The sequence below is a fragment of the Durio zibethinus genome, chromosome 1 (genome assembly GCF_047325235.1).
Source record: "Durio zibethinus cultivar Kanyao isolate XHJ-2024 chromosome 1, ASM4732523v1, whole genome shotgun sequence".
NCBI classification, from domain to species: domain Eukaryota; kingdom Viridiplantae; phylum Streptophyta; class Magnoliopsida; order Malvales; family Malvaceae; genus Durio; species Durio zibethinus.
Genome location: NC_143162.1, coordinates 35,629,179 through 35,650,738, shown reverse-complemented (window position 1 = coordinate 35,650,738; position 21,560 = coordinate 35,629,179). Strand labels below are relative to the sequence as shown.

Here is a 21,560-nt window from a genome sequence, read left to right as displayed (position 1 = left end):
GATTAAAGTTGACTAATTATTTAGCATATCAAGATAATTAAAAAAGGCTGATAAGAATTCATATCCATTCTAAATATTTAGATGTTAGTACCATATGAAATAAACTTGCTTTATCATTTATTCATTCATTCATTCATAAATTTGAGTGACATCACTACAATTAATTATACAAAATTTGGGCAATCTTCAACATAGTATATTCCTCTATTAATCTGTAATCTATGCTTTGTTAACTTATAAGTTGTTTCATTCCATGAGTGTTTGATGTGATATACCATGTATGCCTTGATTTTAATTAAAAGAGTTTGATTTTGAACTCATGACTTGATTTAATTTAAGTTATTTATGTAATTATTTTTAGGAGTTAAAATTTAATAGAGTTGAGTTCAAATCTTAATATTTATAATAAATTTTTTATTTTGCAATATATTTTTTAAAAATTTAATTTTTTTCCCTAAATTACCTTTTTATTTTGCCCTTTTTTTTTTTTTTTTAAGAAATTCAAATGTTAACCGTCGAGTAAGCCAATCCTGCCAAATTTTAAATACAAAAATAAAAAAGCGTAAAAGGGGCGAAAGAAAGACAGGCCGAAGCGAGCAGTCAAAAAGTGTAGTTTTTGGGCTAGGCACGCAATTTTCAATCAAAAAGATCTGAAAAGGCCCAAAACTAAGAGTATTCAGATTGGATCTTCTTCTTCTGGATTGGCCTCTCAAATTTCTGTAAATGAAACCCAATCACTAGGTCATTTTCAGTAGTTGGTTACTCTTCCAGGATCGCTTGCTGTTCTTCACCAGAATCACCACCGTTCCATCGTCGCTGTTCCCGCCTCGTTGCTCCGGTTTTTCTCTAACTTCACTCCTTTACCTCACCTCTTCTTTTTCCCCTTTCGTCACGCAATTTCTTTTTCTCGTTTAATTACAGTTTAATCCACCAATTTTTGTTTTTTTTTTTTATTTCATGAACTTTCAATAATTGATTAAATCCTAATTCCTATTTCAGTTGAATGAATATTTGGATTGGGGAACATATTTTTATTATGTAGCTTAAAATTCAGCAATTTTATTTTATTTTCTTGTAATAATTGCTTTTATTGGTTTTTGTTTAAGTCATTTCTTAATTGATCATTGCTTGTATATGGAGGAAGATAATGACATGTCGAATTGCTGATGAATTATTGCTTGAGGGTTATCATTTTTTATGTTGATATTCTACTAAATTTTGAAACTTTTGTGTACTTTTTCTCTCTCTCTCTCTCTCAAAAAAAAAAAAAGAACTTATTTTTAGGTTGCTGGTGTGGGGAAAGAGGTGAAATTATGTTTAATTTTTGATAAGTTAAACTTTATTATGATAAAAAAAAGGTGAAGCAACAAACAAGAAGCAGTGATTAAACCAATTCAAACAACTAACAGAAAGATGAATAAGTTGCATCGAAAATCGTAACTAAATATCTTGTTTACTAAAGGATGAATTTGTTTAGCTGTCTATCTAAGATTTGTAAATCTTAGTGCTGATGATTTGTTGATGTTTTCTGTCTATATGGGGAGATGATTAGGACAGATAATGACTGCTGATAAATGGTGTAGTTTAATATGATAGTGTGGTCCGGTGGTCCATAAGCATACACCTTGGTAGGGACAGACGAGGTTTTGACAAAAATTTACCGCTATAGAATGAGTGTACCCAGCATGTGGCCTTTAAATGGCCTTGGTAGATTTTGATTGGGACTTGCTTTTGAACTGTATATAGCCTTTCTCTTGGTTATGACAACATTGGAAAGCTAGTAGAAGAGAAATTCCTTTCTTGATTAATCGGCTTCTCATACACGTGGTTTGATCTTGATATATTGTCCCTTACATCGACATTTCCTTGTGAAAGATTTGATGGGTTGCTACTAATATATCTACTTCAGAAGATTTATGTGTCCTTTACCCCAAATACTTCGAGATTAGGTCTGGTGAATTGCACTCTTGTTTTCTATACTCAGGTCATTGTGAACTCATTGTTTTCACTTTCAAACACAAGTAGAACCACGTTATTCCCTTCTTTTTCCTATTACAGATTGTTATTTTTTTACTGCATTAGGTCTTTTCAAAGTGCTAAATTGATGCTTGCTTTTATACCAATATTTGAAGTATTGAAAGATTGTGGGTTCACATTAGAACAATGATGTGTATAGCATGCCTGCCATTTCTATAGTTTTTTCTTGAGTAAATTTTGCCTTCACGTCATTGGTGTGATTTTTGCATTCTTCTAACAGGGAAACAAATAATCAAATGCTTCTTTTAATTGGTCTGTTATAGCCTCCCAACCCTCCCCCCCTTCGCTTTGAACTGTGTAAGTCATCCTCCTTTTATCAGATTTCTGAGTTAACCAAGAGGGAACAGGTTACATATCTCTGTCTCTAACTCTGCCTGTGGCTGTGTGTGCAGAAAAAAAGGTGAAGTGAGAGTGGGTGGAAAGAAGTAATTATTTTTTAATAAGTTTCTGATAAGAATTAAAATCTTTCTGAGACTTGATAGATGCTAGCAAACTAAGATTCTTAACTCAACTTACATAAATTCAATCAATTTGACTATTGCTGTTCTTACTCCTTCTGGCTCCTCTTCTATGACTGGTGTTCCATGATTCCGAAGTTGTCTAATATTTAAACACATTTTATCTTCATAGGTATTTTATGCAAGAATGTCATTTATCATCTGTTGATATCTCTTAAAAAGGGAGAAAAACCGAAAAACTTGAATTACTAATGGGAAAAGTGTTACATTTGTAAAAACACTATCCTGAATGGTTTGTTTTTGTTGCGTACTTTACATGTTACTATCTCCCATTACAATGTGTATAGTCCTTTTGATTGGACTGAAAGCTCATGAAACCTGACATCTCTGTTTGATTCCATTTGCTTTGTGGTGTATATCCATCCTCGTATGGTTTCTGTCATTTTCTTGAGAATGTCCTCTACTGTAAATTTTCATCTCATGCTACATTGCCACTAATCAGTTGCTGCAGCATTTCATTACGAAGAAGCAAGTATACTAGAATGCCTCGTGCATTTCAGGTGAAAGAAAATGTTTTGTACGTTTCTGTTGAACATGACAAGCTTTGACAAAAGCTGTCTTGTGCTGCATGTGGGGTGAAGCAATGTAAATTTTCCTCATGTAATTTGTTTCAATACTAACAGCAACTTATGTCTATCAACGTTGCACACTCTGTAAAACTATGAATTTTATACTAAATTTGTGTAGTCCCATTGGACCGACATAATATTTTATCCCTTTCCTTAAATATTAAACTAAACTATTTTGATATCTATTGCAAATACTGTTGAAGCTACAGTCTTCATATGAATTACAAAGCATTTTCTGTATAGCATCATATCATACAGGTGAAGAATTGTTCTTCTTATGATGTGAACATTTGTTGGTGGGGATGCACTATCTGCCTTGAGTTCATTGGTGAATAATTTTAAAAAGGGTTCTCCACTTCTTCTGGATATTGGTGGGTGAAGGGTAGCATTTGAAGTTGGTTTGTACCAGGATGACAACCTGGTTATGGTGGCGTCACATGTGTATCTTTCCTGCCTTTAGTTTAAGAGCAATTCCTACAGCAATATTATTTCAAGAGAATAGAAATAATCATGGCTCATAGAATAACCTTTTTCTTCCCCCTGGAGTACCGAAATATGTAAAGTGGCCATTGGCCCATTTTCTGGAGCCAAAACAATAATGAAAAAGTAAAAGAGAAGTATGCTAGAGACTAAACAAAGTGGGCAGGCCATACAATCGGGCAGGTTTTTTTTTTCTTTTTTCGGCCTTTACATCTTTTAAATGTTAAGGTAGGGATGACCTTATTAAAGTCTGCCCCATTTTTCTTTTGTTTGGTTTGGGGTTTCCTTTTCATTCAAAAGTCAAGATTCTGATTGGATGACAGTTGGACAAACAACAGCGGCAGATTTTCACAAATAAGAACAGATGGAAATCAGCCGTCCATCACAATTTTAAGCAACATCCAAAAAAAAAAAATAGGTTAATTTTTTTACTTATGAAAAACTTAAAAAATAAATTTATAATAAAATAATTTTATATTTTTTTAAAATTAAATGTTAAGTACTAAATTTTTTATAAAAAGAAAAGATGATTTTATAAGGATTTTATATCAATAAAAATTAAAAGAAAATAATAAATGATTCAAAGAAAAAAATATTATTGTAATTAAATAAAAATTTTAAGTAACTTTTAGTTATTTAAAGATTCTCAATATTTTATTTAAAAAAAAAAAATACTCAATATTTTTTTATTGAAAATTTTTCATTAAGTGACTTTTAGAATTAAATTATCATCATTAAAAATTAAATCAAATAAACTCTAAGTGCTTCTCGTTGAACTTAAGAAATTAAATATATAATATGTTTTTCAGTAATATTTTTATTAGTAATAATACATCTTAAATCATTCACATGTAAAGAGGAAAGACTAATATTATATAAAAAAGAAAAAAGAAAGAAAAAGAAAAAGAAAAACCCACTCACCGCTCACCTTTCATCACCTATCAACTTCCACCAAACAGACCCTTTCGTAAGCCACCACCATTCGTGACGGTGACATCCTCCCTCTCTGCTGATCCTAAGCACCACTCTCTCTCTCTTTGTGAGGTTTCTCTTTAATTTGGCTGTGTTTTTGTGGTGTCCACAAGCAAAGTCGTAAGTACACGTACTTGGTTTTCTCAAACCCAAAGATGTCTCAACCCTTATCTCCTTATCGACTTGGTTTGGTTTGAGCAACTAAAATATGGAGACACAAGAAGCTGGGAGGCCATCGCCATTGTTTTTCTTTTCCATATCTATCCTCTCTGATCTCACATCTCTCCAATTTCCAAATCTTTTTTCATCATAATTCTTATAAAATATACAGATATACATATATATAAGGAAATATATAGTATAAAATAACCAAAACAAAGGGCAAAGCTGATGAAGAAATTAGAGTAATCACTAACTCAGCTAAACTCTCGGTTTCATCACTATCCATGTTACAAGCCATAAACTAAACTTGTATTCCCAACTAAAAACATGACCTTATCAAACAGAATCAATCCATTTTTTATTGATTCTACTCTTGGGGCACTTGCTATTCGATGAGAGAATCAAAAGACATAAGAAAAAAAGGGGTGGTACCTATGAACAGTTGTTGATTTTCGATTTTTTTTTTGGGGGGGGGGGGTTTAAGATCATCATCACTTTTATATCGTTTCAATCTTCATCAGAACTTTCAGGGTACTTGTTTAAATCAGGCTTCGAGAAAACTCGACCAGGGTTTGATGATTCTGATGAAGAAGCCTGATGAACCGAGGTTTGTAAAGCGTCGACTTTGGCCCCAACCTCGGTTGCTTTCTTGCGTATGGAAGCGGCTGAGATGTCCCTAAGGTCGTCTTCTTGTAATATGAGGTCAGGGAAGTTGAGCCTGGCGGAAGGTCCACGCAAGTAGAAAACAGCGGTGTCATAGGCACGAGCAGCAGCTATAGGGGTGGTGTAAGAACCGAGCCAAATCCTAGACCTCTTGTTTGGTTCTCTGATTTCAGCAACCCACTTCCCCCACTTCCTCATCCTTATCCCTCGGAATGGTTTCTCTTTTTGCTGTTGCCTTTTCACCTTTCGCTTCTCCCCGCTTGTTGAACTTGAAGTTGAACAACAATCACCTTCCATCATACAAAAAAGAAATCCTAAAACCCAAATTAATAAGTATCCTAAAGGAACTAAACTTATAAACCCTTTTGTGACAATTTTGTCCCCTTGTTTCTTGAGACTATAACTTGTAAGCCATAACAAAAACAAGAAGAAGAAGAAAAAGAAAAGATTCTAGCTATGTTTAATCAAAGAATACCCTTTCCTTCAAAAGCTATTCTCTCTATTATATAAATAGAAAAAGGATGTATAGTTCTGGTATATATGAAGTGGCAAGAAGCATTTAGTTTCCCACTTGGCTGCTAGTCTGTCGTCTGGGCACGGCCGCCACGTTGATCTTCCTTAAAGATAAATCCAAACTTGGCCGACATAATCCATCAGCTCCATCTCTCTTTCTACGGACCCTAAAAAATATATAGGTAAAACTTTGTATACACCCTTATAATTTGCGATTTTTTATTTTTATTTTTTAATTTATTTTATATAATTTTATAATTCATTTTCGTTGTTAAAAATGATAAAAAGACTAAAAATTAAGCAAATTTTAATAAAATCATAAATTATTTTCACTTATTTTTTTTAATGTTGGTATTCTTTCTGCTAACCGAAGTGAATATTATAAATAAAAAATTTTATAAAAAATATAAATAAGAAAATTGTAAATTATAAAAAGTGTACGGAAAATTTACCCAATAACTATATAAAGTAGTAGTAATGCAATATAGACAAGCACGATCTTTTTCTGTTGGTGAGTAATGAGTATGAAAGGGTGTTTGGTAATTTCACTAAACCAAAAAACTCACGTAGCGGCTTGTAAGCATGTGACCCGCCGACGTGGTTATGCTCCCAGCACGCAAAGTAACTTCCAAGTTTATTTCTAGGTAATTTCATTTTTTTTTTTGTCTTTTTTTAATAAAATTGATTAAATAATAATTAAATTTTAAAAAATCAAATTAATTTATTATAAATTTATGTGAAAATTTTGAAAAATCTTTAATAAATTTTGATATTTTAGATGGATATTTTTGTTTAAAAGTTTAATAAAATTTTTATTATCAAATAAATATTAATCAAATTTAAATCATAAATAAAGTTTTTAATATTTTAATATTTTAATAATTTTTTATTAAACTCTATTAATTTATCAATTTAAAATTTTATTTAATTATTTTTAATAAAAATTTCATGAATTTCATAAAAAAATTTTTATCTATGTCCGAATATATTTTAAGGAAACATTAATAAATATTTAGAGTGTGGATTCAATGGTCATAAAAAAAAAAAAAACTATATATTGAACACCCAAAATAATTTAGCACTAGTTCATTAAACTCTATATATAAGCTATAAGGTTGTTAATTAATATCATTTATAAAGGAAAATTAAAAAAAAAAGAGAGAGAGAGAGAGAGAGTGAAAGAAAGCTGCTTTTTGTCTAACTGAAATAACTGGCTGTTACATTGTTGGTCATGAGGATAATAACGGGTCGAGCTTTGTAGCTAGTTAGGCAAGTGGGATCCGAGTTGAGAAGAGAAAGAAAGAAAGAAAGAGAAAATGATAACAAATCTAAGTTGGAGAAGAGAAGAGAAAGATGAGGGAAGTGGGTGGTGGATGGGTGGATGGGGATTGAGAGTGACTTTCCGTCCACGCAATGAAGATCAATACCTTCCCAAGCAGTTGAAGATTGAAACACCAAATTGATTAATTATTATTTGTGGCATTAAGTAACTATAATATCTCCTGTATGGTTCAAACTTATTGAAACTGACTTTTTTTTTTTTTTTGGTCCAACTTCAATCATCATCATCTGATTATAAATTTAGACTTTTTTTTTCCCTTGAAGATTGGTGTCATTTCCGCATTAATTCTCAGTGCTTAATGCATGATTTTCATGTTGTAGAGTTTCTTCGATGGTTCCTTGAGTTTTACTTTGTATTAAAAGGCCTACTTACCCAGTCATTTCTATTATTGATTATTACTTCAAATGTATGGTCGATGCGAAAGAATTTTTACTTAGTATCCTTTCTTCATTTCTATTTTTAGATGACACTCTAATATCAAATTAAAGAATATAGATTTGCTTGATTAAATTAAAACTTTATTCATTATTTTGGAGCTTGATTGGTTTTATATCAAATATCATCATTTTGAAAAAAAATTTTATTTTTTTTAATTTATATTTACATAAGCTTTCTCTTTTTTTTTTTTTTTTAAATGTTATCCTTTTGTTTTTAAGTTTTTTAGGGTATTTACTTTATTTGGTTTTTTAAATTAATATAGTTAAATTATTTTATTAGTATTTTCAGAGATTGAGTTTGAAGTCTGAATTTTAAATTTATTATATACTTTTTAAATATAAATTTTTTTCACACTTATTATATTGTATTATATATTTTAATTTTTTAAATATAAAATTTTATTATATATCATATAATAGATTAAATTTTACAAATATTTATATTTTTAAATATTTTTATTAATTTAACAATTGATCCGATTGATCCAATAATTTAATCAATAATCTAATGATCTAACATCTTGAATGATTTATTACTCGATTCGATTCTGATAATTATGATAAAATCGCTTTTTAATTAGCTTGAAATGAAGTATATGATAACATACATTGGGCTGCAAATTCGCACCGTCTTGAATTACAATAACAAAAACGAATTAAACTATAAGAAACAAAGAATGGAATCAGCTAGATTGGGACCAAACTCAAAATTTTCTGCTAAAGGTCGGCACCGTTAGCTTCTTCTAATTGGCTTCTACTACCCTTTTCGCCGTTGAATCTCACATAATCAAAGAGTGCTGCTGCTACCTTCATCCTTTTTAATAGATTTTATTACCAAAGATAGGATTACAGATTAAGCTTCCATATAAAACATATTTTTTAATTAAAAAGAAAATACGTAGCCACTTTTAGTCTTTCACCGAAAGGAGAATGTTTTATATATTTAGTCGGCCAACAATTTAAATACCTTTCTTTGGATGTTGCAATGCAATACTAATATGGAGAATTCTTTTTCTTTTTCTTTTTCTTTTTTTTTTGTTGCCAAATTTAATATATAATAGCAGTCCAAACAAATCTCATCAATGTAGCATTTGTATTTGTGCATCATTATCTTATAAAAAGAACAAGTGATTTGTTGAAAATTGGCTAGTTGTTTGTGTATCAACCTTTCTTATTGCTTTCAAATTATTTTAACTCTAAAAAATTATCTTATCATTCATATAATTATAGAATGTTTAATACTAGTAGCAGTTGATTTTGTTCTAAAAATCTATCAAAACAATAAATTGTGGAGTGAAAAAAAATCAATGATTTTTTTTTTTTTTTTGGGATTACTAAAAATTGAACCTTGATGATTTTGTTAAACCAATGTAAACATACTATTTCAAAATTGAATTTAATCATCTCCTATTCCTCTTCTTTCGATATTCTCTTCTGTTAATCTTAACACCCTGTAAGCCATGAATAAAAGGCATAGCCTCATAGGCTTTGTCAATAGCTCATACCAAAAAATGAAAAAATTTTCCTAATCATACCACACAAACGACATCGACCTGTCACTTGAAAATTAAAAAAGAAATAATAATAATAATAATAATAATAATAATAATAATAATATATTCAACATGACAGATGACCTTTTATTCTTTAATCTAGTAGTAGGATAACCACAATCAATCTTTAGGTATTGATCCCAATCTTATCCTTAAATTCTATTATATTAAAAACCACCCTAACAGCTTCTACTTTTTGGTTCTGATATAGAGAGCAAAGCAGAGCAGAGCAGCAACCTTTGGCAGCTGTGTTGGTCCTACAAAAAGACAGCTCTTCGGGCAAATCTGTCTAAAGACTGACTTCCATCATGGAGTTTACAAGAATAAGAACTATATTCAGAGAGGACAACCTTGATCTTGAAACAGAACCAGAGATCAATCTCAGAATAATTCAGCCTGACTGCCTGAAGAATCATGCTAGAAGACAAATCTTGACAGCCAGGTTCTTCTATTGGTAGTTGATCAGTAGAAGTCTGAGGCCTAATCCTATAGCTTCATGGTAAAGGAGGCTGGGGAGATTCCATGATAATGTCCCACTTTGCTATGATATTACACTCTATGATTGGGCACTAGACCAACCATTAAGCATGTTAATCCTTCAAAGCTCGTATTGATGCCCACAACAAAGCCGTCAAATCAAGATTATATATCAAGAATATTAGAATTAAACGTTCTTAACTTGTGCTGCTTTAAATAAAAAGTTGCTAGGTTTATTTTATGTTCTGTTTGATTTTAAGTATCGAAGGGAACGAAGCACCTAAAAAGTTTTCCAATCCCCAGTTGTTTCAACCAATCTTAACCGCATACTAATCTTATTACAGGCCTTAATCCTCTCAAAATTTATCATCCTTATGATCTCAATTGATACAATAATAGAGTCTAGACCTAATTTCTTGCTTCGATAAAATAACCATCAAGTTGTCGTCACCCCCCCCCCCCCCCCCTTACCTCTCGTCCTACGTCACCCATGATTGTAGGAACTTCTCTGAATCATTGGACCTGACCTTAATACCATCAATCGGATGGGTGAATGTTCATGATCCACTAAGCCTGAAAAGGACTTTTGCCGGTCAGGGGCATGAACTCCTGGAATTAGTGCATCAAAAGGAATTTAGAGCAATCTACTTTTCCAGGATCAATTAGGACAACGGCCTGTAAAGGCCACCAGATATCACTGAAATTCCATGATATTGAGCTGAGACAACGCAGGTTATGACAATGAATATCAAAGCGCAATTACAAAACAACTAAAAATTTTTGACAATGAAAATCAAAGCACAATTCGAAAACAATTAAAGATTTTTTACTATCGCGCTTGTATTCCTTGCTTAAAGAGCGAGTTCAAATCCCCCCTCCCCCAAAAAAAAAATAAAATTTCTAACTAGTAAGTCTTCCTGTTTCCTTTGTTCTTCTATCTTCGTAATTAAACAGTACAAAATTTTCATCCCATTAATTGCCATTTTCCCTCATTCGCTGCTTCTCATAAGACGAATTTCAGCACAAATTTACCATAAAACCTTTCTATTTATTTAACACTCCAGTTCCCCTTCCTGCTTCTCTATTGCATCTTAATGCACACTGCCAGAATTGTAGTCGACAGCTCTTTCTGCACATGACAATAGTGACAAGCACTCATGCCCCTCCAAGAACAATTAAGAGATAAATCAATCAAGAATCAACAACCTCTTATTCTCAAAACCTCTCTTTTTCATTTCTTATACCTACTAATAGCTGTATTGGTTATTCATATTTAAACATCCAAACAAACTTCAGGCTATAACTTCAAGACTTTTTAAATTTTCTATTTCAACATTAAGGTTACCACACAAGCATTTCCATTGGCCAAAGAAGGCCAGACATAAAACCAGCAATTATACAACTGCATTAGGGTAACAGAAATTTCATCTAATTAACCTAAAGAATGCTTTGTTGGTACAAGGTCATTAGATAATTAGAAGTTTTCCATATACGAATCCAAACAATTACAATAAAAATAAGTAAGCAACCATGTTCCACCACTGTCCCTTGATCAATTTCAGTACACATACACAAAAGTAGCTTCTGTACGGACATAGATAAGAGACATACTAAATTGGTGATCAAACAGAAAATAATTCTAAATGCATTGCTACGCTGCAGTTTCCCTCTTGTTAATACTATATACCATTTCAATTTTCAAGGTATCACTAGTAAACTCCACACCATCAAAAGAAAATAATACAATGACAATATTAGGCAGATATATACCACTTGCAAATCTGAATACAAAGGAGAACCACATTGAGCAAATGCCACCATTAGGATTTTAAAATGTTACTAAACAGGCAGCAAAGTCACTAAGCATAAAAATTACAATCTCTTTCCCCATTCTTCCCTGTATAATTTCCAATTTCCGACTTCCATAACTAACCAAACTTTCCTCATCAATAATAACCATATTCCTCAAAAAATTACCTCATCCTCACTATCCTCCAATAGATAAGCTTCATTGCAAACTCTCTCAATCTCCCACTCATCCTCATCTTCCTCCTTCCCTTCAGAAAACAATGAAATTTTCACACCGCCAAACCTACTCCTCCCCGCCAAGCTCATTCACCACCCCATCCAATACCCCACAATCCCACCATCAAATTCCGAAACCGAATACAACCCATAATCCTCACTCCTCCTCTTAGGCACCAAATCTTTCTCCGTAACCTCCCCCTTTTCCACCTCAATCCAAGACACCACAAACCAGCATGTCTCTCCTACAATCATAGTCCCCAAATTCGCATCCTTTGCCCTCCTCAGCATCTCCACAAAATCATTATCATCCGAAACCAAAAACAACCAATCAATCCCTCTACTCATAGAATGCTGCATTTGTCTTTTCATTGCCCAATCCGTCGCATGTGGTTTATCCTCTACTGTCTTAACATAAACCCCAGCTGTCCTTAGCTCACCCCGCAAACCATACACAATCTTCGGCATAACCAAACTCCTTACCGGTTCGTTATACTTACGATTCCCACTTAATATGCCTTTCCTTAAACCACTATCGTTTCTTATCTTTCAACGATTTCATTCTGTTTAACTTCATTTATCATTCCCTTTCGTGTAACTGCTTGAAATGTTTTTTCAAATCCAAATTTGTCTTCCATTTCCGACCTCAAACTCCACTAAAGTAAGGGTGGGATGGAGTTACGATTCCTTTGAGTTCGAGGATGTCGAGGTTTATACACTCCCGGCGTTCTTGTAGAACACACTGAGGTAAATGGATAAATACGGTGACTATTAGCATATGCTGACATGTCAATGACTTCCCCGAATTTTGGGCCACTTTTTTTAAGGCCAACGCCGCTTCGACGGCGGTCCGCGCAGTGGTTTGTTGTGAGGTTCCACAAAACATCCACTTTTTCTGTTAGGGAGCGTAAAGGAAAGGTCTGGTTTGCTGTGGAGAGGGGTCGGGTTTAGGTGAAGGGATTTTAAGAAACTGCAGAGAGGATTCGTTGCCTCGTTTGTAGGAATTGCTCCGTTTCCTCTTCTCTGTTTTTTTTTTTTTTTTTTTTTTGTTCGACTGAAGTGGGGGAGTGATGGTTTGCTGAAGAAATTCGGATAACCAATGCCGAAGGTCTAAATAGTAAATATCAACAGCCGCTGAGCTATGGGCCATTTTTTGGACCTATTAAGTTGGGATTTTAAAGCAATTTCAGATCCAAAGATGATAGTATATGGGCCTATTGCTTGGTTTTCCCAAGGATGGAAATGTGGGCCTATGTGTGTAATGAAGGAGATATTCGGTCCATCTTCGATCTCAGCTGATAAACCTCATCCGAACCCATGATGTTAATGATAATATGAAAGTAGAAAGATAGCTTGTTCAATTCTTTAAGAAAATTATTCAAGAGAGTGACAAGAGATCATAGTCGTTAAAATCGAAACTCATTATCAAGACTGAATGAATCTTAACCGTTGACAAACGTTGTCTGTTAATAAAATTCCTATTTTTAGGAACTGTTGAAATGCTCCCGTAAGGATATAATGGATCATTGTTTTCCTTTAAAGCTTCGTCTCTTTTCCAACTTTTGAACAATTTGGAACGCCATATTAACAGTATAGAAGAAAATTTTCGAGCATTTAATTTAACAATATTAAAGAAAAATTTAAGCATTTGATATATGAAGAATAATGACTCAAATCTTATAAAAAATTTGTTTAAAATTGATTATATATTATTTGATAGGTAAGTAGATTCTAAAAAAAAATGAATTATTACTAAGCAAGTTTGACTTACATAAAAAAAATTCAAAAAAGAAAAGAGATTATTGATAAGTAAATTTGTATGTTATAAATAGATAAAGTCTTGATAGAGTTTAGTTATGAAAAAAAAAAAAAAGAGTTGTAGAGTTTTAGATAGACACCACGTAGAATTAGATAAGTTTAACATTTTTATAAGTGTGAATGTTAGAATGAACTATAAGAAACTGAGAGGATTTACATAAATATGTATCTGTATATTGGAGTAGACTATAAGAGATTAAGAAGTTTCATATAAATATGGTACATAAGTGCACATAATTATATATTTGTTTGAGTTGAAAATAATTCATAGGACTAAAAGAGATTAAGAGTACCTATAAGTATTGATATAGTTAATATGATTGTATGTTTGTAATTTCTACAACTAATTGATCTTTTTTCTCATCCGTTGTCATAGGTTTTTTCGATCGAACCACGTTAAATTATTATTTTTTGTGTAATTGATAGATTATTTATTTTGTTTATGCTAATATGATTAAATTTAAGCTTTTTGCCTAACTAGTGGTAGGCAAGCCTAGAAGAGCTTGATTGAAGAGGTAAGCTCAAATTCATATTTTGAAGATTAAGAATCAGTTTATATGAAGCATGAAAGTATACAAAAAAAGATGATTGTGAAACTTTAATTGTAAGTAAAGTCAAACATATCTAGTTTGAAAATAGATAATTTGATGAAATTTAAGTCAATATGGAGATTATTGAAAATAGTGACTAAAATCTCATAAGAGATTTATTTGAGATTGACTAAATATTGTTTAATGAACAAAAATACTTATAGAAAAAGAATTCTAAGAGAAAAAAAATTTTTAATAGATAAATTTATATGCTTATAAATAGGTGAAGTCTCAATAGAATTAGTTATAAAAAAATATATTAAACAATTATATAATTTTATGGGATAAACACCTCATAAAATTAGAGGAGATTAACATCTAAGTATGTATGTTAGAGTAAACTATAAAAAATCGAAAAGATTCGTATAGATATTATATATGAGTGCACATAATTATGTGTTTATTTAGATTAAAAATAATCTATAAAATAAAAAAAATAAGAGTATCTATAATTATTAATGTAACTGATATGATTATACATTTATAATATTTTATAATTAATAAAAAATTTTTATCTATAAATAATTAATTAATTATTTAATTTTACTTTCACTTATACGATTAAATCGAAGTTTGTTAACTAACACGATGACCATGTGCTCATCGAAATTCTTGCCAAAGGAATGTTGGATTTTGTGCTGGTGCAAATTTTGGCGCAGGCTCGGACATGTCACTTTTGTTTTCCCAGGTCCCAGGTTTATCCCCCAAGCAACTGCTACTCATTCCTAGAGCACGTGACTGTCTGCAACAACATAGACAAATAAGATAGAAAAGAAGCTCTTAAATGGTTTTGCCCGGTGAATCGCGATCGTGCCAAAGAAAAAAGTTCTATTTGCTGTTGATAATCGCCATGCTCGCTTTACATTCTTTTAGACCTTTCTTTCACTTTTTCTTTTCAACTTTAATAAAAATAAAATTCTCTTTGTCATTGACAAGGCTATGGGGGGAGAGAAAGGGAAGACTGTTTGATAATTGACTTCATCAATGGTCTATTTCTAGCTTTTAGCTTCTCATTATTACTTTTTTCAATGCTGTTTTCAGATAAGTAATCTTCTTCTTCATTTTAAAATTTACATCAGTTACACACAAAAACCCAAGGCACTACGTTTTTTTGTTTAAAACAAGAAACGAAAAATGCAGAATAAGGTCTAAGCTTGTTGGTAGATATTGAATTTTGTTGGGATTAAAATCTGTGGTGATTGTTCATGTTGCCTGTCGGTTGAAAGACCTGTATTTTCTAGATATATTCATAATTTCTGAATGGTGTAAGTTCATTTTCAGCTACAGTAATTCTGATGTGATCTCCCAAACCGACCACCAATCAACCCAACATTGTTCGACTTGTGAACATTTATGAGAAACTAAAGAGTTGAAAATGAAGGGCAAATTCAGCCAATCCTTAAGCTTCAAGCATTGCCCCAAAATAGGACCAGCATCTTATCTTTGTCTAAATAAGACATGGTGCCCTCTTTCTTGTTCTGCATTTTAGAAAACGAAGTGTTTCTCTAAATCTTTATGATTTCTCTTTAATGATTCTCCCCCTTCTCCCTAGAATTATGGCAATTATCTTTGGAATTATGACCTAGACTTTTTGTCAACTATTACCAAACAGGATGATTATTGAATTGATGAATGCTTTTATGTTTTTATTCTGATACAGGGGATGAATGATGAAGAATTAAGGAACCAAAAATTTTAGTGGAGCTTCTGTAGTTGAGTTATTATTGATTTTAATTCGCTTATGTTTTTTTAAAGGGAGGTTACGGAATAAGGGAATGAATTATAAATATTTATATTTGTATTCAAAGCTATTGCATATTATTTTATTATTGTATGGATTAATTGACATTCTCTTTTTAGTTTAATAGTTAAGAGGTCAGTTGAAAGTTATGCAATGCGTTAATTTTATCCCGTCATTTTCCCTTTTCCTTGTAAGGGCATTAACCTTCTTTTGTAACAAAAAAAAAAAAAAGAATTAATTGAATTAACATCATGATTATTAATTCACTTATACCTTGGGTGGTTGTAATATTGTCATCCACTCTCAAAGTGGTAAGTGCTTGTTTAATGGTTACCCCAAAATTGATAACATTAAATGAAATTATAATTTTGTTTTCTTAAATTAAAATAGGATAACTACAAAAGGTCAACATAGATTTTTTTTTTCTTTCCTTTTAAAAAAGTCAAATGGAGGCCTCCCACTACTTTGCAGATTAAACATACTTTGGCTGGGAAAATGATAGGGAAAGCATACAAATCACAATCCCATAAGATAAGAATTTATTGCCAATATTTCTAATTAATATAGCAATAATTAAATAGATATAGGATACAAGGGTGACACTCAAGATGCCTAAAACAAATCGCTACCGTGCTTAAAAAATTTGGCCTCGAACAGAAGTCCTATACAAAAATATGAAGTCCCCACCATGGGATTAGGCTTGGCCAACACAACACAAGCAGTGTCCCCCCCCCCCCCCTCCCCCAATTGTATCCTGGAATAGGTAGCCTTTTCATTTTTCCAAGGCTAGAGTTCATGCCTAAAGAGACAAAATTTCAATGTGGAAATGTCATGTATTTTTCTTCACAACCAGAATGAGGAAAGTCAATAAACTATTTATTTCAGATACCCTTATTTAAATACATTGCATTTCATCTGAATAAAGCACATTTTTATGAATTTTCAATGTTCAAACAATCTTAATACCCTAATTTACATGAAATGATTGCTTTTTTGCATAGAATCCCATCACAGTAGATTTTCCGTGGGGATTAACCATCAGTCGACAAAAAACTTTCAACACGTACTACAATAAAAATCATGTGTCCTTTTTTCTTTGCCACTTTTCTCGAACTTTTCTTCCCCTTTGATCGAGTCTCAAAGGCTTAATTGTCTCCTAATCCAGATTTCGGATAACATATATACAGTAAAAAACAATGAAAGGGCCCTCCAATGAGAGTTTGAACCTCTGGTTTTCTAGAAGGGCTCACAATTTTACAATTTACAAACAAGGAATAAGAATCCCCTCTCTCTCCTTTGAAAAAAACTGAAATGAATTAATAAATGAGTTTTTTAGTGAAGAAGGATTCTCGGTTCACACTTATTAAAGAATGGACCATAAATAAAGAAAATGTTAATGCCCCCATATCCTCTCCTTTACTGCTTTACTGTTTGCTTGCACCATTTCTCCTGCCTTTCTTGAACCAGTCTTAGTCCACGCTTGCTTTGCCGGCTCTTTCTCCTTATAGTTTTCTTCCTCTTCCTTCATATTTATAACCCTTTTCTTCACAAAATACATTTCCAGGAAAAGAAGAGAAGCTTAATTTGTACTGAAAATAAAAATCCAGAAGCCGTAGAGAATAAGCTATATAGGCTGAGAAAAGAGAGATGCTTGAATGGATACATGCAGCGGTGGCTGCGGTAACCATCGGAATTCTTTTGATCCTTTTGGTTGTGTTTATACGTAGGTGGTGTTTTCATAAAAGCCATAAAGATATTGTTGATGAGAACAGGGCCGCTAGGACTGAAAATTTTCTAGACGGGATTGCTAGTCTTCACCAGGGGAGTCTACATCATCACCAGCTTGATTTCGATAACAAGAGAAGAGGAAATTACCATGTTTTTCGACGTGGGGTTTCTGCAAAGCCTTTGTTTAATTGGGCTGATCATCCATCTCTCATCACAGACGCTGTTGAAAATGGATGGTCTAGATTTGGCTTCACAGGGTACATGTCATCTCCATCTACAAGATCAAGCCTGTTGGGTTTATGTGCAGCTGGTGATTGTGGAAGAGGAAATGATATAGAGGTAAACTGGGAAGTATGTCAGGGATCAGCAGATTTCATGCAAAAGATTAGGCTAAATTGTGGGTCAAAGAAGGGTAATATAGGCCATCAATCTATGGCAGCAGCATCTGTTATTAGAACAGCTTTGCCTTTGCCAGGGCCTCCGTTGGGGAATTCTGCTTTCCCTCAAGAGGCCTATTTCGAGATCACGATTTTGTATTGCCGCGGAGATGATCATGACTCAAGTGGCAAGCTGAAGGATGGTGATAGGACAAAACTCATCCAAGAAAATTTAAATCCAAAAGCAAATTCAGAATCTTTAGTCCATGTTATAAGCAATCATGATATTAACAAGATTGAGGAATTAAAGCTTGCCACTAAAGATGATGGAAAAGGTGAAGCGGTAATCTTATCAGTGGGACTAACTGCAGGAGGCTCTCTTCCTTTGAAGCTTCCTGGTAGCTATCCAGGATCCATCGGCTTCAATTCGGATGGCTCTGTCTTTCTAGATGGTAACTAATTTTCATGGATACATTTTTTTTTTCTATCAAATCTCTATTTAGTTAGTACTTTTTGTGTCCTAAATTTTTATAAAATTTAATCTCTTATTTTTATATTTCAAAATTATTCTTGTATGATTTTTATACTGTATGATATTAAAAATTATGAAACATAAAAAATATTTAAAATTAAAATTTTAATATTATATGTACTAAAGTCATACTTTTTTTTTAACATAGTGAAAATCAAGGACAGATTAACCATTTGAGATGGAAGGAGTAATTACTGTCTTGGAAAATGAGTTGCTTATGTTTTAAAAGTTAAAGGAGATTAAACACACTCCACTTATAGATGAAATAGTAGTTCAGAAGTTAGTCCTGTGTTTACCAATTAAAAAGTGAATCAATCTCAGATGATATTATATTAATGAGTTAAATTAAAAGTAATTAGATCTTTAAAATAAATATTAATAAATTTATTAAATTACCAAAAATAATTTATTTTTAATTTTATTCATCATAAAATTAATTGACAGCATATAACATTTTTATATATTATCAATACATCAACCCGCCTATTAATATATCTCTCAACTGAAGAGATCCCGAAAATTAGCCTGACCTTGAAGTAAATGAAAAAAAGGCCCACTGCCACTCTTCACTGTATCTGGAATTGGTATATATGAAGCTATTGACAAAAAAGATGTATTAGTTGCTTCTAATTAATTGCTGTATTATCTGTACCAGTAAAATCTGGGTTAAGCAGTTCAACTTTCTTAGTTCTAAGTCACTTCTTTATGCAATTTTAACTCTTGCTTTATTCTATTCCAGGAATTAAACTTGTGTTTGAATCAGAGAAACAAGACTGGGGGAAAACAGAGAAGGTGATAGGTTGTGGGTTCGATCCTATGCAAAAGAAAGTGTTTTTCACGTTAGACTCGGAGCTGGTGCATGTAATAAATTGCAAGTCTGAGGAATTTGGAACTCCTCTTTATCCAACTCTCGCAGCAAACGATGATGTTTTGGTTCTTGTTAATTTTGGACAAAGTGCCTTTGCATATGCGCCAGCAAATGGACAGCGGACACCAAACCCATGCTTCATTGGCCCTCTTGTAAATTCCCCTGCTGCTGCTCTCGGATATGAAGACAGCAGAGAGCTTTTTTCAATGGGAAGAATTGATTCCCAATGGCTTAACAGATGCACAACGAAAAGCAGCCACAACAATGGGACTAATTGTCCAACAACAGAATTTGATGAGGAGTCTGAGGCTGATTTATTCGAAATCGTCTTGGATAATAATGGAAGATCCCCCAACTCAGTTTTGTAGCTACAAGACTGACAATTTTTTTTGCAACGAGTGTCTCCAAGTTGTCTCGGTTTTGGCGTTGAATGAAGTGTTTGTTGTGTAAGTGGCATAGATTTGCTGTACATGGACGCACTATAGGAGGTTGATAGGTTTTACTTGAACAGTTGAACCTCTGCAATATTTAGCAGCTTGTTCATCTTCAAAATACAGAGACAGAAACAGGTTCTATGAGGAATTGAGAGCTGAAATACTTTAATTCTCTTTAAGCTTTTACAATGTTCACCTGACCTATTGGCTTTTGCCATGTAAAGTTTTGCCTTCTCAACTATATGTAATTTACATTGTATAGAATCTATAACATTTGTTCATTTTTGGATCCTTTTGCCTATATTGGACCCTCAAACTCCTAACATGAGAGTTTCATGCACGTTTTGGTTTAGCAAAACTGAATTCAACAATCGTTTAAAAATTCAATTATCAAAATCAAGACCATCAGAAAAAGTCAAAAAGAAAGAAAAAACAGAAAAAAAAAAAAGAAAAAGGAAATAAGTAAAGCATGTGGGAAGGAAAACAAAGAAATACCCTGGGACGGAGGTGACAAAAAGATGAGATGCCAAATGCCAAACGGTACTCACCATTCAATATGCATAAATAAAGGTCTGAACATTTGTAAATTGATTCATCTAACAAAACTAGTGCCCAGATAAATTTTTATTAAAGAAGAGGTCAAGTTTCAGGATTAGATGTTTTCAGAATACAACTGTTGAGGAGCTCCCAAGTCATGGAAGCATCAAATTGATTATAATATCAACAACTTGACAGAGAAGTCTGGACATTAAAAAAAAATCCACATCCAAGGTTGCTTGCTTGCCTGGAAGAATGTCAAAACTCACCATTCAACCTATGACAGCTATACCACTTATTGTGATTGTTTGAAAATGGACTCTGAGGCAGCCCTGGGGTTTAACAACAAACAAATAAGTGCAATAGATGAGGATTTGGCGGCTGTATATTCTAAGAACATAAGATTGAATTTTCGCCTTAAACGAAGAAAAATATAAATGAAACCAAAGGATTACTTGCGCTATTCAACTTCTAGATTAAAATTTTTAAAAGGAAATAAATTAGAAAGCAAGACTAATTGTTCATGGCTATTTTGGTGCCCTCTTCTAGAATTTGAAATGTAGGACCAAAGTTTCATATATGGTTCTAAACTTGTATCAAATCTGTAAGGAGAATTTTTGTCTAAGATTTTGCTTTAGCCGATCATGAATTGAAGTTTGGAAATTTATAGTGGGGTTGACTTGAATAATAGGATTAGGAGATAAACAATGATGGTTCTTATGAGTGCTATTTCTTAACATGTGGAAACTTTTTTAACTTGTTAAAAATCAAAGAATTTTGTAAGCCATTCGCGTGATTTGATGATAAATTTTTATATTTTTAATTTTAATTATCAAATTTTAATTTTTGATAACATCAAATAAAAACAAAAAAAATAAAAAAAAAAAGAAGCAAAATTTCATCGATTGTACTTCTTTGTTGGGTCAAGCTCAAGTTTTTGCTCATTGTCCTGACGATATCTGTATGCACGAACAAGAGAAGTATATTCTTTATTCTTTTTAATTCTTCATACGTAAATTAAAGCATTTCAATCATTCTTTTCACGCAATTTTTTTCCTTTTTTTTAATTATTGATGTTTATATTATATTTTATATATATATATATATATATATATATATAAACTACTACTAATTGATAATAAATAAAATTTTAAAAACAATCCACATCGTATCCTGTTGAGATTTGC

At 32.3% G+C, this 21,560-nt stretch overlaps 1 protein-coding gene, 2 long non-coding RNA genes and 2 pseudogenes across 4 annotated transcripts; 3 read left to right on the top strand and 2 right to left on the bottom strand.

Annotated features, from left to right (window-relative positions):
- Positions 1–583: 583 nt before the first annotated feature.
- LOC149520580 (uncharacterized) lies at positions 584–3,268 on the top strand. The gene is made up of 2 exons (XR_016345978.1): positions 584–838; positions 2,258–3,268. It is a non-coding gene; the product is annotated as an uncharacterized LOC149520580 (long non-coding RNA).
- Positions 3,269–4,375: 1,107 nt separating this feature from the next.
- LOC111312592 (ethylene-responsive transcription factor RAP2-1 pseudogene) lies at positions 4,376–6,057 on the bottom strand (annotated as a pseudogene). The gene has a single exon (XR_016345977.1). The product of XR_016345977.1 is annotated as an ethylene-responsive transcription factor RAP2-1 pseudogene (transcript).
- Positions 6,058–8,127: 2,070 nt separating this feature from the next.
- Positions 8,128–10,021, top strand: LOC149520579 (uncharacterized). Its single transcript, XR_016345980.1, has 2 exons — positions 8,128–9,377; positions 9,458–10,021. It is a non-coding gene; the product is annotated as an uncharacterized LOC149520579 (long non-coding RNA).
- A 1,125-nt stretch (positions 10,022–11,146) lies between these two features.
- On the bottom strand, positions 11,147–17,455 carry LOC111310831 (uncharacterized; annotated as a pseudogene).
- Positions 17,231–20,125, top strand: LOC111312591 (uncharacterized). The gene is made up of 2 exons (XM_022912993.2): positions 17,231–18,454; positions 19,274–20,125. The coding sequence occupies exons 1-2, from the start codon at positions 17,545–17,547 to the stop codon at positions 19,768–19,770; spliced, it is 1,407 nt and encodes a 468-aa protein (XP_022768728.2). The 5' UTR covers positions 17,231–17,544; the 3' UTR covers positions 19,771–20,125.
- The last annotated feature ends 1,435 nt before the right edge of the window (positions 20,126–21,560 follow it).